The sequence below is a fragment of the Lemur catta genome, chromosome 2, assembly GCF_020740605.2.
Source record: "Lemur catta isolate mLemCat1 chromosome 2, mLemCat1.pri, whole genome shotgun sequence".
Lineage (NCBI taxonomy): Eukaryota > Metazoa > Chordata > Mammalia > Primates > Lemuridae > Lemur > Lemur catta.
Window position 1 is genome coordinate 19,339,163 of NC_059129.1, and position 18,652 is coordinate 19,357,814.

At 48.8% G+C, this 18,652-nt stretch overlaps 2 protein-coding genes across 3 annotated transcripts in view; one reads left to right on the forward strand and one right to left on the reverse strand.

The window, feature by feature from the left end:
- The window catches only part of C2H7orf50 (chromosome 2 C7orf50 homolog), a 120,100-nt gene that overhangs the window by 65,221 nt on the left and 36,227 nt on the right, over positions 1-18,652 (reverse strand). The window lies entirely within an intron of this gene.
- GPER1 (G protein-coupled estrogen receptor 1) lies at positions 7,243-8,542 on the forward strand. The gene has a single exon (XM_045542943.1). It carries the CDS (start codon positions 7,397-7,399, stop codon positions 8,489-8,491), a length of 1,095 nt encoding a protein of 364 aa, XP_045398899.1. The 5' UTR covers positions 7,243-7,396; the 3' UTR covers positions 8,492-8,542.

Below are 18,652 nucleotides of genomic sequence, written 5' to 3' on the forward strand. Positions count from 1 at the left end.
CCCTGCCGAGGCCCTGTGGGCCCGAGCGGTCGCCTGGTGACCCTGGTTCTCTGTGTCCAGTGCCTGCCACTCACCCCATTTCTTGCAACCCTCTGGACATAAACTGAGAACAAGCAGCTTTCTGCATATAAAGCCAAGAGAAAAATCTAGAGCCAACAGAAAAGAAAGAAAACTTCTAGGAATGTGGTTCTAGCAGCAAGAGGATACTTTTATCCAGATAAAGAATCCATGAAATCTTAACTTTAAATAGATAAAATCAGAACTGGGGGTGAGGAGAAGCCACTGTGGCCTGAATCTCTCCCAGGGCTCCCTGAGGACTGTCGTCTGGGGGTCGCAGAAGATAGGGCTAGAGCAAGGACCCAGGTCCTCAGCCTCTCCTTCTGGGAGAGCCCATGAGCACCAGTGTGCCCACCTCATGTGAGCTACACGCACCAGGTCCTGGCTGCCACTGGCACATCACTCCCAAAGAACTGGAGGAAATATCCAGAAAGCTCCCTGCCACCGAGAAGAGCCCAGCTGTCCCAAAGTCAACACCACCATGACCACCAGCACTGCTCCCTTAGAGGTGAGTGGCTGACCTGCTCTTAATGCAGGGGGGCAGATGTTGTACTGAAGGCTGAGCAGCTGTGATGGTCTCTGAGTACTCTAGCCTTTCATGATGGAAAAGGCTAGAAGGTATGACTGCTGGGATCGACTCTCTAGGAAAGAGCCTCAGATGATGGAGGTGGCACCTGTGCTCGGCATGCTGTGGTGTGTGGTGTGCACACTCACAGCTGCGCCCGGGATCTCACCTCCTCCTACAACAAACAGGGCCAAGTTGCCTGCACCAAGACGCACCCACCTCCACCAGTTCGGGTGACAGCTGGGTCTGAGGTCTGGGCCCACAGGGAGGGAGGCACCTACCCCTCACTGCACGGTTCCAGGCCCAGCAGACACACACCCAGAAACAAAGGTTCCGCCCTTGGCGTGAGCCAATATCCTGGGTGATTCTGAAGGAATCAGGAGAGAGGAAGTCACGGTGGGTGTGCACCATTTCCTCACCAGGCCAAGGATGGTACTCCTGCTTGCACACAGCCTCACTCGGCCTCTCTGAGACCTGGTCTTTCTTTATAAAAGGGGGTTACTGGCACGTGCCTTGCTGAATGCTCCAGACTGTTGTGAGGATCAAATATCTGAAAACACTCTGTGAAGCATGACACAGAGGGGGTGACACCAGCAGTGCCCTACAGGTGTGGGAAGGAGCTCTCTGCTGCCCCTGACTAGGGATCATCAGGGAAAATGATAAAACGTTGCATGTGAAACACACAGCGTATTTCTCCAAGCCTCATGTCGTGTTTTCCAACACACTGTTAACTCTAAAACTTCTCACTCACAAAGCCGGGTGTCTCCACTGTAAACCAGATCCCGCAAGTAATCCTATGAACACTTCTGACAATATGCTGTCTTCTTAGTGAGTACCCAGGGACAGAGGAGCCAAGATAACTGCGGTGCATCACAGGCAAACGGCTCCACCCCTGCCCAGGGCCACTGCCTATGAAAAGCAGCAGCAGCAAGGGGGTACGAAGAGAAAGCCCCACCCTAGGAATGCAGACGGTCAGGGGTAATTTGGTATTTTACAGAACCATCTAGATTTGTAAACACAACAATCCCCTGCATCCCCACGTCACAGGCCCACAAAGGGTAACTCAATGGCCCAGTACCACGTGGTGGCAACCAGACGTGGCAGTGGGAAAGAGAACCAGGCTGGGGCTGCCAAAGGCTGGGTGCGTTGGGTCATGACCTGCATCTCACCTGGGGCTCCACTGCTGAGAGCAGGGACAGAGGACCCAAGGACGAGACCGACAAGACTCTGACGACGCCCATTCCTCGGGGAGGTGCTGGGACTATTCCACATCACAGAAGGGAACTGGGGTTGAGGACGAGGACAAGACAAGATGGTGGAAGGAGAGGACGCCAGGAAGGCACCCCAGCCCTGGGGCTTCTCAGCTGTGGTGGTGGGGGCAGCTCCTCTGTGGCATTTCACTTGGGCAGGCTTCTGAAGCCAAGAACAAACTGCCATGTTTTATCAGCATTTTTTGTGCTCTACGCATTATCCAGTATTTGCATGCATTTGCAAATGTAACTCAACGAGGAATGATCAGGCTGGATTCCTTTTGAAGTTCCCTCCATTTACCCTACTCTGGGGATAGACAGGAAAATATTTTCACTTTTTAAAACATTCATAAAGACAACACATTTGACCATGACACAAGTACATTTGAAGATGACTGTTAACATGGGATGCCTTTGGTGTGAGAGCCAAGCCCGAGGCTCCAGAGCCGGCCAGTCCTGGATTCACGCGGCCAGCTCTGAGGCCTCCCTCCCTGGTCAGTTTCGCATCAATGACGCAGGGGGAATGACAGCCCCTGCCCCAGAGGCTCTGAAGGAGGGTCCCCCGAGACAATGTGCACACAGCACCAGGCACAGGGCTCAGCACACAGGAACACTTGTTAAATGTCAGGTTTTAAAATCAACAAAAGGTCTTTATGCTTGACAAAAATTCCACAGACTCCTCATCCCCTTACCCACGAAAGCATTAACGAGGTCTCATGGCCTGAACTTCCTGCAGTCTGGGTGCTGTCCCTTACACTAACTAGTTGCATGATGGTTGACAAGTAACTTAACCATTGAGTGTTTTAAGAAAGTTCTAAGACCTTCCAGCCCCAATTCAGCTATCTGATTCTACACCTTAAGTAGAAAATCAAAGAGCATCAGCTGCTTGACCACCCCAAAGCAAATTCACCTCGGCTGCAAAGGTGTGCAAGTGGCATGTTCAGGAACCCCGAGACAGTCTGAAGCACTTCCTCAACTCCTGCGACAAGCAGCAAAACCATGAGCTGTGGGTTTTCTCGAGTAAGGAGCAGCTATTTTTAAGTGACATGCCTTGGCTATTTCAAGGTTTAGATTTTTATTTTATTTATTTATTTAACCCAAGAGGAAGTTGTACTTTCTCATGACTCACATCTTTCAAAATGGTGTCTCAGGCATTTTTAATGTTGAAGTCACCTTGACTTCACAACTGGTCAAAAAATGTCTAAGTACAAATCAGCTCTTTATCATTCAAATAAAAAAAACTAACACATTAAAGTCATAGAACTTCTACACCCAGAAGGAACCCTGAATGTTAGTATTTTTCCATAAAAAATTTAATACAGCACTGTTTAAAAGTGTGTATATTTTCTAAAATATGTATTTGAAAGAGATTTTAAATCGTCATCACACAAAAGGCCTGAGGCTCACATACAACAAACTCATAGCAGAATAGAAAGGGGCCGTGTGCGGCCAGGCCTCGTAGACATCGCCGCTCCCTCCAGCCTGCGGCCAGTTCTCCTGCGGGAAGAGCACGTGCGGCTTCCACGCTGCTCCTCAGGCTGCGACAATCTGTGTTATTCAGATGCAGTGTTCAAAAGATCACTGAGAGTTCAATCTCACAGCTTCACAAAATTAAAAAGGTAAAAAGACACCAAGAAGAAAGTATAAATGCGATCAACTGTAATTTAATTTCTGTGAAGACGCCATGGCTGGCCTGAGCAGCCAGGACCCACGGTGCTTGAAGTCCTCACAGTGGACCCAACCAGCAGGCATTGGGCCCTTCCCAGCCCTCCCTGGGGTTGTGCTGTTCTCCAGAGCTGCAGCAGAATTCTAACTGCCAGCAGGTGGGGCACTACGAGAGGGCAGCCCAAACACGGCTGCTCAGATACCGGGAACGTAGGGAGTTTATCCTCTGGCCACACAAGGTCAACAAATCGGCACCTCTTCAGCTAATTACCAACACCTGCGAGACAGGTGGATTGGGACAGCCACTGCACTGAGACACAGCTGACATCTAGAGAAAAACTGCAAGTGGAGCATCCCTTATCCAAAATGTTGGGGCCAGAGTGTTTTGGATTTCAGATTTTTTCGGATTTGGAAATATTTTCAAATACATAATGAGGTATCTTGGGGATAGGGTCCAAGTCTGAACACAAGATTCATGTATGTTTCACATATACCTCACACACACAGCCTGAAGGCAATTTTATATAATTTCATGCATGAAACAAAATTTGGACTGCATTTTGACTGCGATCTGTCATATGAGGTCAGGTGTGGAATTTTCCATTTGTGGCATCACGGTGCTCAAAAAATTTCGAATTTTGAATATTTCGGATTTCAGGATTAGGGATGGCTCAACCTGTACTTAGGTTCCTATTTTACTTGTCAAAAATGCCTGCTATTTCTTGGCTTTAAATTTCTCTCTGCAAATGTCTTTGTGAAATTTGTAAGTTAAATTCTCTACATATTATTCACATGCTACTGTGTTAACTTACAAAATTTAGTGTTTGGTTTTAAAGTCAGTTGCTAAAATAGGCAAGAATATTGCTTGTTTCAACAAACAATGATAGGTTATTATCTAAAGGATAAACAGTATAATCCCCTCGAACTTTAAAAAAAAAAAAAAGTTTGTATCAATGGGTGAAGAAAAGCAGTTAAAGTGGAAACTTCCATAAAAATGTCTGGTGGGACTGAGCTCATTACCAAAGCATGGGAGAAAAAAGGCCAGCAAAAAAGTGGTTAATGCTAGCCTTAAAAGGAAGCTCAGCCCAGCCAATCCTGAGAGCCAGTCCAGGGCCAGAGCGGGCCTGGGAAGCCTATAAAGCCTGGTGCCAAGGGGGCTGCAGGCTAGGCAGGAGCTTCCTTGGGGGAACCTTCCCCACCAGCGCTCCCCAGGGCGGGGTCTCTTTTCTCTTTCTCACTCTTGCTCAGCATCATTCGGGAGGTTGGATTCCACCTGCAGGACAGTGCCCCACCTGCAAGAACACCTCCAGCCTGACAGCGAGGGCCAAGGAGGCTCCGAGGGACATGCAGAGTCTGCCCACAGGTAAGCCCAGTGCTCGGCCCCTGGGACAGATGGGCGGGGGTGTCTCACCTGGGTTGCAGCCCTGCTACGGTATAGGGCACAGACGTGGAACAACACCTCACCCTCTGAGGTGTTTATCCAGTTTCCAAAACTCAAGATACAGACCACTGTCCAGTGAGAAACACCGGGCAGCTCCAGTGGTCTCCACGCGACCACAGCAGGGGCTCTGCCTGGAGCACCTTTCATAGCGCACACTGACAACGCCAAGACAGTGTGCTGTCACATTCTGTTAAAGCAAGAATATGTCTCACTTCAAAATATAAGATGTTCACGGCTCTGCCTTGCACTATAGTACCTTAGTCCCTCTTACAACCCAAAGAGCCATAGATGGATTAATATTCCTTTATAAAGATACAGATCTAATAGATCTGACAAAAATGTGCTCTTATTTTTCTAGATGTGTTGAACAAGCAGTAGAAATTGGAAATAAAATGATATCAAACTATTTAATGTTCACCTTTATATTTATAAACTTATGGTCAATATTAATGAGAATACTGAGCCAGCAGGAAATCTTACACTAGGTTCATGTATCTTTTCATTAAACTATTGTGAAAATAACAGCATTTGTCAAGGATCAAAAGACTCATATACATGGGAAAGAAATGAATGATTCATTTTTAAACTGTTTTTCCCCAGAGTTTATTTAACAAATTTAGGTACAAGAACAAACATATGTTAAGGGTTCTGCTCACCCTTAACTCTCCTCTAAACCTGCAATCTAATACTTTCTAGAATTCCCACATGTAAAGAGCAATATAAGCATTGTGGGAAGTGTTTAAGAAGAGATTAAACACACAGGCTTTACTATCACAGACAGTCTGGGGACAGTGACATTTACCTGCTCAAATTAGTATTATCTGCTAGAGATGACTAAAGAATGCAAAATAACTAATAAAAGCAAATGTGTCCACCCCAGCTAAGCAAATGTTATTGAATACGTTTAAAATAATGACAGACACAAAGACAGTGATTTATCTTTTTCTTTTTTTCTGTGAAACAGTATTTTTAACCTATAGGTCAATAAATCTCTTGTCTGGTTTTCCAACACTTCAAAATAATTCCTAACGATCTCAAAGGGTAAAATGAAACTCCCAAAATAAAAACCACCCAAATCCATTTCCATGGGACAAGTCAGTTTACTCCAGGTTCGGCAGTATTCGCAATGGGGCCAGATAATGCTCTGCTGGGACGTGAAGGACTGTCCTGTGCCATGCAGGGTGTGCAGCAGCGCCCCTGGCCCCCACCCATGAGGTGGTGACACCCCCAATGTGTCCAGATGCTGCCAAGGTCCCTCGGTTGAGGACCCTGCTCCACTCCACGGAGAGCGTCCAGGCACACAGCGACTCAAGCGACAGGAAACCCCTCCACCCCCAGCAGAGCTGCCGAGCCTCACCCAGCTGTCCGTCCCGCCATAAACGAGACGCTGAAGGAGATTTTCTTTAACCAGTTTCTAGGTGACAAACACCATTACAAAAATATATTAGGCTTTACAACAATTTGTTACAACATTGAATAAGATTTTAAAAAACATGTGCTAAATCAATGACCATTTTATTCTTTATTCTCTTTCATTCTGCGTTATGAAAGAAAGTTTTATTTTCAGCACTCAAACTTAGTGTACCAGCATTAGCAAAAAAGCTAAATTTCTTTTATCTATTTTATTGTAAGAGAAAAGATTCTGCTTTAATTTCCACAATTGACATTTTCTGGATCCACTTTCAGAAACACTGAGCTTTTCCTTCCTAGCTCATCTCTCTTCCCAACAGCTGCTGGAGTAAGTTTTACTTCCTCTCCTAGTAAGGAGTAGTTTTCCTAAGATTCCCATACTCAGCGCCCATGTGACTTCACGAGCCTGGATCTGACCGTTAGGGGAGGTCACCCAGCCTGCGAGGGTGACTCATGGTCCCGGCCCAGCTTGGACTCAGCAGCCAGGGTAGTCCTGAGCAGGGAACACAGGACACTTTCCACATCTGCCTCTTGCTTCCGCTCGATGACAACTGCCTCTCCAAGATAATAAAACCTCAAAGTTCTGTCCCCCGCCCAGTACTCGTGGGACACACTACAGAGACCTGGCCGGCGGCATCAGGCTTTGCTGGAAGGCGAGGCCATCCGATGAGACTCAATCTCTCCCATACCTTCCCAGGTGCCCAGAGAGAAGCAGCACAGGTGCGCTTTGAACACAGCGGACGCTCTCAGGAAAAGACCACCGCATTGGCAGCCTCCAGTTAATGCATAAGGTGATGTTGACGGAGAGTTAACAAATCCAAATTGTCACACGCACCCCTATGATGTGCTTTCATGTTTTACAAATGCCTGGCTCACTTCAAAGAGAGCCACCTTCCTTTGTAAAGATGGGTTCATTGTTTAAAACAGATTTCTGTGAGCCTTTCGGCAAATCCTGAACACTGCACAGTGTGGAGACTGAATGTAGCTGCCCGAGGCCTCGGCTCTGGCATGGAGCTCTACCCAGGCACCCTGCAGCCTGCAGCCCACAATAGCACCGCTCTGGAACCCAACCTGTCCCACCCGTTCCACAGCACCACCCCTGGGAACCAGACTGGGGACCTCTCCGAGCACCAACAGTACGTGATTGGCCTTTTCCTCTCGTGCCTGTACACCATCTTCCTCTTCCCCATCGGTTTTGTGGGCAACATCCTGATTCTGGTGGTGAACATCAGTTTCCGTGAGAAGATGACGATCCCCGACCTGTACTTCATCAACCTGGCGGTGGCAGACCTCATCCTGGTGGCGGACTCCCTGATCGAGGTGTTCAACCTGGATAAGCAGTACTACGACATCGCCGTCCTGTGCACCTTCATGTCCCTCTTCCTGCAGATCAACATGTACAGCAGTGTCTTCTTCCTGACCTGGATGAGCTTCGACCGCTACATCGCACTGGCCAGAGCCATGCGCGCCGGCCTGTTCCGCACCAAGCAGCACGCCAGGCTGAGCTGCGGCCTCATCTGGATGGCCTCCGTCTCCGCCACCCTCGTGCCCTTCACTGCTGCCCAGCTGCAGCACACTGAGGAGCTTTGCTTCTGCTTTGCAGACGTCAAGGAGGTCCAGTGGCTAGAGGTCACCCTGGGGTTTGTGGTCCCCTTTGCCATCATCGGTCTCTGCTACTCCCTCATAGTGCGTGTGCTGGTCAAGGCCCATAGGCACCGGGGCCTGCGCCCGCGGAGGCAGAAGGCCCTGCGGATGATCCTGGCCGTGGTCCTCGTCTTCTTCATCTGCTGGCTGCCAGAGAACGTCTTCATCAGCGTCCACCTCCTGCAGCAGGCACAGCCAGAGGCTGCACCCTGCACACAGTCCTTCCGCCACGCCTACCCCTTGACCAGCCACATCGTCAACCTCGCAGCTTTCTCCAACAGCTGCCTGAACCCCCTCATCTACAGCTTTCTCGGGGAGACCTTCAGGGACAAGCTGAGGCTGTACATTGAACAGAAAACAAGCTTGCCAGCTCTGAATCGCTTCTGTCACGCTGCCCTGAAGGCGGTCATCCCAGACAGCACGGAGCAGTCGGACGTGAAGTTCAGCAGTGCAGTGTGAAGAGCCTCGAGGACAGAGCCAGAGGTGGTGTGCCTACCAGGAACAACACGAAGCCAGGGCGCGGAGGGCAGGACAGGCCACGCCGTTTCTAAACCTTAGTCAGACACTGCTATGGTCTCTTCAGTGCCTCAGTGACAGTCACACTTGCTTGGTCGCCCATCCTTGGGGCTCTTGAGGAAACCTCACTCACTACAAGTCCTCCTTGATTTTTGCACTGCTCACACAGGACCACCACAACCCAGAAACACTCACTGCAAGCTGTGGGACTCCGATATCCAAGGGCCACTGGTGACCAGCTTATCACTGGCTCCTCTCTGCACACCTGTGTCCCACAGCCAAAAACAATTCTTGATGTTGTCCAACAAAAGCCAAATGGAGAGGCCACTTTGGATGAAATATCTTAGTTACAAGGTAAACCTGCAATAAATCTGCCGTTTTTGGGGGGAAATGAAGCCTGGAGATAGAATGTACTCACCTGATCTACCTTGGACGTGGCGATTGTCTCCACACTACGATCTGTAGTTCACTAGCTAACCAGCGAACCGTAAGTCATAGAGGAACGGCAAATCGCGTGCTCTCACACACCTGAGCATCCTTCGCTTCTCAGAAAGGCACCAACTGCTCTGCTGCAGCCTCACCAGGACATGGGGTAGCTCAGTCTGCATCAGCCAGGAGGGCTCTCCCTGAATGGGACACCCACCCATGGCTCTGAGATGCTGTTAGTCATTGTTTTGTTTACAACAGTCTTTGTTGTTCTCTAACGTGCAGCGAGACTGTCAGCGAGGTGCCGCAGTGAAATACTGGCTGAGTGGCTGAGAAGTCACCTCTATGAAAATAACAGTGGGGACAAGGAGGTGCCATGTAAACATTCGCATTAAAATGTAAAAACAGATAACTGGTGACTGCTGATAACGCTCAGACTCTGTCAATAAAGGGTCACGTGCTGACTCTTCCACCTGCTCTAAGGGGTTCTAAGTGGGGTGAGGGGTGAGCGTGGGTGAGGCCCTCAGAGGGAGAACCACTCTGCTCCCACACAGAAAGCACAGCCCTGTAGCTTCACAGAACTTGCTCCCAGCCCAGAGAACTCTCTTATGGGCCCACAGGTAGCCAACTGGGCATGACCTGGCGTTTCATGGATGTCCACATTGCCACAGTCTGACACTTGTACTGCCTGGTCTTTGGGCACCAAAACAATTTTTATTACAAACACAGAGGGCGGATCTCAGTCTTGCCCAGTGTCTGCATACATACCCTCGCTTTCTAAGGGGCCTACGCCGAGGTGACACAGTGACGCAGGGCGCTCACAGAGCCCCTGGCTGGGAGGCCCCCACCCCCACAATACAGGCTGAGGCCTGGCCACCACTGCTCCCACTCCTCCTGCCTCGCCCATCCCCAGTGGGCCCACCTCCCTGACACTACCAAGTACAGCCAGAGCAGGCCCCGCAGCTTGGCCGCGGAGCGCGGTCTTCACAGAACACGCACAGGGAGCTGGGGCAGGGCTCCCCAAAGGAGAAATGAACCACTTTAGTTTTAATCATTTTTAACAGCTATTTTCCATGTAAAGCCATGATACTGTTTTTTATTTGCAATAATTAAAGTTTGATTTATAAGGAAATTTAAAGGAAAAGGGAGGCAATTTAAAGAAAGTATCTAGAAAGAGAACAGGTGGTTAATGGATATGGCAAAACTGAAGCCTAAACCAAACCATGCAGTGAGCCTAACAAACTGTTCTCTCTCCACAAGGCTGTGCACCTGTGTGTGCCGAAGGCCTAGCCTTACACCAAGGAGGTGCCTGTGCTCCCTGTGACCTCATCCCCACAGGGCAGGGCTCCTCTCAGAGTCTTCTCCAAACTGTGAACTGTAGAAGCAGCGTCTCCAAGGACTCATGTCCACTTAGGGGTTTGCTCTCTCAACACACACGCTGCTTGAAAGCCTGAGAACAGGACAGCCGACAGCCTCTCACGACAGTCCCCACATACTACAGGTCTGGTGAAAGTGGAGGATCCCATTGGGTAGCCACACCAGACTCACACGTGGTGCTGTCCTGCAGAACACTCAGGTGCTGGAGTGTTCCCTCCGCCCCTAAGCCCGCAAAGGATGCAAACACCACCTTACAGCCCTTGCTTTGCAACGTGGGGAGAGGTCTTAAGATACTCTGCCCTTCAGCCCCCCTCTGAGGCCCCAATGACATGATTCGCCCTGCTCCTGAGTGGTGTTCCTCCCCAGTGCAGAGGACACGGTCAGACAGGGTGACATTTTTATAAGGTGAGTGCTTGATACTAAGTCCTCCTTCTGACCTCAGGCTGCCAACAGGAAGAGACACCCAGAGAAAGGAAGTGTGAGCTGTGGCTGCCACTGGGCACCCACTACATGCAAAGCACTCACCAAACGTGCTCACCGTTCCTGCCCAGTTTGAAAACCGGTAGTGGACAGATGCTTTAAAAATATGCAGAGACTAGAGACCCAACATTTTTTACCTTTTATCTCTGACAGGGCAGGAATGGAGAGACAGATGAGGAACAAGGCAGGCAGTAAGGTCTAGTCTCTGACCATGATAACGATTCTACGAGGTACATATCACCCCCATTACTCAGATGAAGAGACTGGTACTATTAGGGTCTATTTCTGCTCAAAATCTTAAATGTTAATGGCGTAGCCAGGAATTAAACCTGACTCCCCCAGCTCCAAAGGCACATTCCTTCCTCTGGCAGTCCTTGGTATCTCGTGGGCAAAAGCACACGATGCAGAAATCACGTAACACCAGGAGCTGTGGAGCTGTGGGCACCAGGAGGTCAATGAGGAAGAATGGAGTGCCCCGCCTCCCACCCCGAGGAACTACAGCTGACAAAACCCCAAAACATCAATCAAGGGACAGGGAATTTATCCCTCTAGGTCAACTCGCCACCTGGCCCAGCAGTGACTTCCCTGGAGTCCTTCCCTGTGCTACAACAGAGGCAGCTGCCGTCAGGGGTTCTGCTCCACCTCTGAGACCACCAGGATAAACCTGCTCTTCCTGCACCAACAGACACTACTCTGATCATTCAGAAGTGTCAGGCCTGCCCCCCTAAAGCCCCCCTCAGCCCTCGGTTTCTTCAGGTGGTAGTTGCCTAAGGCTGATGGGAAGGGACACAGTCCCGCCACCGAGTCCTGACCTGTGACACAGTCCAGCAGATGACAGATGTGCACCAGGCGAGCCACAGGCCCACAAGAAGGGTAAGTGCAAGGCTGGGGTCTTGACTTAACAGGAAGGGACCCTTACTGAGCCAGACACTGGGCCAGGGGTCTCTGGAGTCTCCTCGACCCCGAGATGCCAGAGCTGGTGTCTGTGAGACAGGCAGGATGAGATAAGCTCACCCGGCAGGGACTCCATCCAAACCCATGCCTTGCTCTAAGCATCTGTCTGAGAACTGAGGCTAATTCAATTAATTTGGGCAGGAACCCATATGATAAAATCAAGGCGTTTTAATTGCTTTGTTGTTTCCTGGTAACCCAACTCTCTCCTGAACACTAATGCTTTTTAAACCCCATGAAGAGCTCAAAAGTACCTAACTGTAAGCATATGAAAAACCCTTGTGTTAGCATTGACTATGACTTCATCATTTCCTTTGTGCTTAATAATTAACTCTTGACTACATGAGGGTGACATGGCCCTTCCTGCCCTTCCCAGACCCCCTGGTGAGGACGGCAACACTGACTTTATAACCTCACCTGCTACACACCTTCATCGTGGGGACTACAAACAGATCTTTTTAGTAGGTTGTTTTTGCAGTGGTTTGAGTGAAGCCATTCTGAAACTACTTTGGATGTTTTATGAATTGAGCACATTAGGAAACATGTGATGTCCTTGAGCCCAGGTTCTCTCAGCATGAGAAGGGAGGTGCAGGAGGCAAGGAGAACCCCATGGGAACGGACAGGAACTGAAAGTATCAGTGTAAACCCGAGATTTCTAAAGCAAGAATAAGTATATGAATGTACCCATGTATACACATGTGCACTAGGTATAAATAGCTATGTATATGTGTGCACTCACGAGCATGCTTGTGTGTACACATGCATATGGCATGTATGTGCATAATCACAGACACACATATTTATATATTCCGAGCTCTGCCTGCTCAAAGAGTCTGGAAAAGAAGACTCAAGTGGCTACAGTCCCCCTGGCACCAGATCTGGCCTTTGGTACCAGCACCCTTGAAAAGGAGCCACAGTCCTGGGAGAAACGGCAGAGCAGGGCCGGGGCAGGGACAGAATGAGCCTGGAACGCACGGTTCTGCCAGAAGGAAGAAAGGCCCCAAGAACATGACGGGGTCACAGCCAAAGGACACACTGAGGGGCTCTACTAACCAAATCCGGGACAATTTGAGCATTAAGATAATTAAGAAGAGTAAATAATTATGCACTGTCAAAAAATAAGAATGCATGACTCCATTCCAATAACAGATATAAATAAATGTAATTTAAATAAACAGCACATAAAGGAACATATGCAGGAATAACAGAGGGCTCTTGAGTGTAACCGTGCTGGCTGGGGAAGGTGGAGGGTCCTGGCATTGGAAAGCCATCACTCTGCAGCTTTCACAGTGGGACCAGTATAGGCGAGAGGCACTGACGACGGCTGAGTCTCAGGTGCTCTGGAGGAGCAGGGTCCTGCAGAGCCTGATGTGTCCCCACAGATGCGCATTACACACAGGCGGAGTCGCCACACCCGAGAGGTGGGACAGCCCCCGAGTGACGACATCAACTGAGAAGAGGCGAGGTCCAGAAGTGATGCCCTGAGGATACGTGTCTCCCATGCTGCAATCTAAGAATGCACACCCTGAATCTGTTCAGGGGGAAATACCACACAAATCCAACATGGGGACAGGGAGCCAGAATGCACCAACAACGTCACAGTCACACAAGATAAAGGCACAGTGGCTGCTCCACATTCGGAAAGAGAAAAGAGATGTGACAATTAAACATAACATGGATCCTGATCTACTAGGAAGAAAAAATATGCCGTCAAGGATATTGTGGGGTCAAGGGACAAAACTGGAATACTTTGGCAGGTTAAAGTATCACATCTGTGTGTCATTTCCCAAGACGGGTAACTGCTGCAGTTATGCAGAATCACACTCTTAGGAAATACTCAAGTATCTGGAGGCAGAGGGTCCTGACGTGTGCAACTTGTCCCCAAATGGTTTGGGTGTGGGGGAGGTGTACACACAACGGATGGAGTGTGAACACAAGTGTGCACACAGGTGTCACAGCACATGGGACGACGTGTTCAGAATATCAATTCTTTATCTATGGATATAGCCAAAAGAATTGAAAAGAGATGTTCAAACAAGTATTTGTACACCCATGTTCACAACAGCACCGTTCACAACAGCCAATAGGTGGAAACAACCCAAATGTCCACCAAGCAATGAATGATACACAAAATCAGTACATCCATGCAGTGGAATACTACTCAACCACAAACAGGAACGAAGCACTGACACAAGCTACAGCATAGATGAACCCTGAAATCATTACACTCAGTGAAATAAACCAGATGTAAAAGGACCATATACTATATGATTTCACTTATATGAAATGTAGAGAGTAGACAACCTACAAGAACAGAAAGTAGACTAGTGGTTGCCAGGGACTGCTAAGGGTATGGGGCTTCTTTCTGGGGTGAAGAAAATTTCTAAAATTAGATAGTGGTCATGATTGTACAAGTCTGTGACTATACTAAAAACCATTGAAGTGTACGAAGTGTACACTTTTTTTAGAAGAGTGAATTTTTTGTATGTAAATTCTATCTCACTAAAGCTGTTGTTTAAACAATAACAGTACTCAAACACCGAGTCATGTTCCTCCAATTGGCCTTCTCCTCTTGGATACATGCTAGTCTCTGCAAAACAACCCAGGACCTCTGAAATAAATGCCACCGTCTGAGGGTGCCCACCTGCCTACACCCACAGAGGGGGTGATGCCCAGCACTCTGCATGCACCTCATTAGCAGCCACAAAACAGTTCCTGAAAATGGAAAGGTTTAAGCCATCTGGAATCCTAGAAGCTATCCTTTAATATTTATCATAAAGCTTCTAATTAAAGTTTTCTCTCATTACTCACTACCTAGTAATTCAAGCTTTATTTTCTTTTCCACAGTGGGAAACTAATTATCTGGGGTGTCTTTGGATATGCTTTTAAATTAAAAATAGAGAAAAAGAACATTAATAAAAATTAAAGCTGAATTTACAAACCATTCTCTGGGATCACTCATAAGGTGGTGGAGGCCAGCTTCACTTCCTGCCACACGCTGTCACCAGGGGGCCAGGAGAACTGCCAGACTGGCCAGGCCATTTAGTGGCGCAGGCACCACTGAGTGACACACGCATCAGAAAGGCAGAAACCAAACATAAACCGTCATCTCATTTACTCCGCACTGTTCCTGGATGCTTTTCACTGAGGCAATTTGCTCAGAACTCTAGAAAACCTTAGTTTTTCTTTCTGAGACAGAGTCTCGCTCTGTTGCCCAGGCTAGAGAGCATTGGCATCATCATAGCTCACTGTAACCTCAAACTCTTGGGCTCAAGTAATCCTCCTGCCTCAGTCTCCCAAGTAGCTGGCAGGCACACGCCACCACGCCCACCTGATTTTTCTATTTTTAGTAGAGACAAGGTCTCACTCTTGCTCAGGCTGGTTCTGAGCTCAAGTGATCCTCTGCCTTGGCCTCTCAGAGTGCTGAGACTACAGGCATGCGCCACTGTACCCGGCTAAAGCGTTATAACTGAAGCCACTCTAGGTCACTTTTGCTCTTTATATTAGATCTCTGATCAATACTCCTGGAAAACAGCGGAGACTCAAGGGTGCGTGAGGCATGTTCCTGTGTGGGCACAGGCACAGCACACTCAAGTTTTTTGCCTTTCCTCCCAGATCAAGGAGGAGGTTCTGGCTCTGTCTTCCTGTATCAGGAGCTTTCAACCAAGACGTGGGGAAGAAAAGCGTCCACTTCTCTAAATGTCCAATTGGCTGGGAAGTACTTACTGAGCACCCTTCCAGAGACTGCCACTGGAGACCTTAATTTTAGGTTTAGTTAGCACTTTGCCTTTCTAGCTTTCTGGAACGTGGGGGAGTGAGCTGGCCCAGCTGGTACCAGAAATAAGAGGGCAGGGAGGGCAGAAGGGAGGCCATCTGTGAAATGGCCTTAAGACCCACAGCCCTCACTGTCCACCGAGTGCATCCTCAGCCCCTGGGCCCCACCTGGGCCCCTCCAAGAGCTCTTCTGATGAAAGCCATTATTTGAGCGCTTTAACCTGTCTCACCCCCAGCCCCCAAAAAGACAGCTGTGGCCCACAGTCAATCTGCAAGTCCTCTGGGAGCACCGGGCTCTGGGGTAGGAATATGGGGGAGTCCCACAGAAGTGAGGAGGGAGCTCCCGTCACAGTGGGAGGGGCAGTGTGGCCACCCTTTACTCCTGGCCTGGGTAGGGGGCCTAGAAAGGCCCTTCCACACCAGGCATGGCCACTCAGGGCTGCTCAAGGTCCACTCAGACAGCCGCAGCACTAGTTTCAAGGGACGTGAGGTCTGGGCAGCCCCAGCACTGGCTCCTGGCATGCCAGATGGCCCCTGAGTCGATACTCACGCTACGTGAGCAGGCGTATACAGTGCACACAACTGCAGACTGAGCTTCCACACATGCTTGGGTCTGTGCTGTCTGAGTTAATCTCATTTCTGCCATTGTCCTGTGGGCGGGGGACCATGTCTGGGAACAAGGGTTTTAAAAGCTAAATACTAGGGTGGAATCAACCTGAAACTTATCACAAGAAATCAGCTGCTGGGAGGCCTGGAAAGGTCCCAGTTATTCTTAGAGAAGCCAACACCCTCCAATCTGACCACGGGGGGCGGTTCTGTTGAATTCAAACATCTACTGATATGAGGTCTCTTAAAGGGGAAAACACAATTGAATGAACAGCATTTTACACAAAGCTCTGCCACGCCTCCTTCTGCGTCCTGCCCTGCAGTAGCCGCCTGCACAGCTACTGAAGAGCTGGTTTCACCCGTGGCCTCCTGGTCTGACCTGCCCTCCCGCTTAGGAGTCTGTCTTCCCTGCTGTAACCTAAGTTCCCTGTAAGAATGCCATGTTCATGTTAAATTCTAGCACAGGGCTCTGCGGGCAGTGGGCCTTCGGTGAGGGCTCGTGGATACAAGTCAGCCACACAGCCTGCAGCTCACTGCAAAGGAGGAAATAGCCACAGTCCCAGGGAGATGCCCAGGGAAGTCACAACAAGCAAGGAAGGCAGTGGGCATCACTCACATGGCCATAGCCCTGCTCGGAACATTTAGTCTTTAGGAAACAACACAGCGTCTTCTTTGCTGACTCAAAAACACCCACCACCCAGAACTGAAGAAGATCAGAGCAGGCTGCTGTCTCAACTCACCGTCTCATCCTTTTACTCTGCCTGCTCTCATTCAGGAGGTGATGGCCAATGGCCAGCTGAGTCAAGAATTACGAATTCCTTGGCAGAGCTAAAAAATCAGAAGGTCTTTGCCTGCAGAAGTCATCACAACTGAGCTCTCTCCCCAAAGACACTGGAAAAGGTGTCCCCAAGCCCACAGACCCCATTTCACAGCACAAACACAGTCTGCCAGGAAGTCCACGGAGGCCACAGGATTCCAGCCTCTAGTTCTGAGGTCAGCCCACCTTCTGCAAACAAGAATAACTCGGGCACAGAGACACAGACACGGACACCCATGCTGAAATGCTACTGAAACCCACAGATTATTAAAAAGCTTGACCAGACCAGTGTCATCAAGAAAAAAGCTTATGATGCACTCTCATTCACTGCTGGTGGTAATATAAACTATAAGACCAAACTTTAAAACATGCTGTGATATGGAGGCTGCTTCTGTCCCACTCCGGATAGTCACCGCCAGGCTGATCCCCTCCTTGCATGTGGGCTGTACCTGCCAACATGCTTCTAACACACAACACAGCAAAAGGGACAGGACGGCACTTCTGAGATTGGGATGCTCGGTTTTTGCACTCTTGCTCACTCGCTCTCTCCTTGACAAAGTCAGTGAGGACCCGAAGCCCTCAGTCTACCAGCCCACAGGGAACCAAGTCCCTCCCCATACCACCGAGGGAGGTGGGATGCAGAGCATCCCCATCGAGCCTTCAGATGGCCCCAGCCGGCACCCTCACTGTACCTCTGTGAGCAGCTCTGAGTCAGATAACTCATTCAGTGGGTTTGTTCAGTGGAAATGAAGATTCCACCCCAGGTATACCCAAGACACACTTGTGCACATGTATGACAGGATACACACGTAAGAGTTTCATCACAGCATTGTTTATAATCACCAAAAACTGGAAACAATTCAAGCGATATCAATATAAGAATGGATAAACTATGGTATATCCGTGCATTGATAAAAATTAACAGAGCTATACATAACAGCATGGATATCTATAAAGTGTAGCAAAAAAGATAAAGTACAAAAAAAAATACATAACACAACTCCATCCATATAAAGTTCAAATATAAGTAAAATCAAACTGTGTTATTTAGGGACGCTTACATGGGAAGTACAGCTCTAAAGAAAAGCAAGGAGGCCGGGCACAGTGGCTTGCGCCTGTAATCCCAGCACTCTGGGAGACCGAGGCAGGAGGATCACTTGAGCTCAGGAGTTCAAGACCAGCCTGAGCAAGTATGAGACCTGTCTCTACCACAAAAAGGAAAAAAAAGTCAGCCAGGCATCATGGTGTGCACCTGTAGTCCCAGCTACTTGGGAGGCTGAGGCAGGAAGAGAGCTTAAGCCCAGGAGTTGGGAGGCTGCAGTGAGCTACGAGACGCCATGCACTCCAGCCTGGGCAACAGAGTGAGACTCTGTCTCAACAAAAACAAACAAGGAAACTAAGCACCCCTCCTCACAACCCTCCACATCTTCATTAAAAAAAAAAAAAAAGGAAAAGCAAGGAGATGGTTTATAATAAGATGCAGCATAGTTTTATTTCTTGATCTGTGCATGGTATCATTGAAGTTGAATGTATCTTCCAATTTGCACGTTTGACAATAAAAAACAGGAGGAAGAGAAAAAGGAAGGAAAAAAGTCTGCTATATATCATGCTTATCTGCAACTGTAAATAAAATTCTTCTACTTAATCACAACTGCTAAGTTTATAACTCTAGG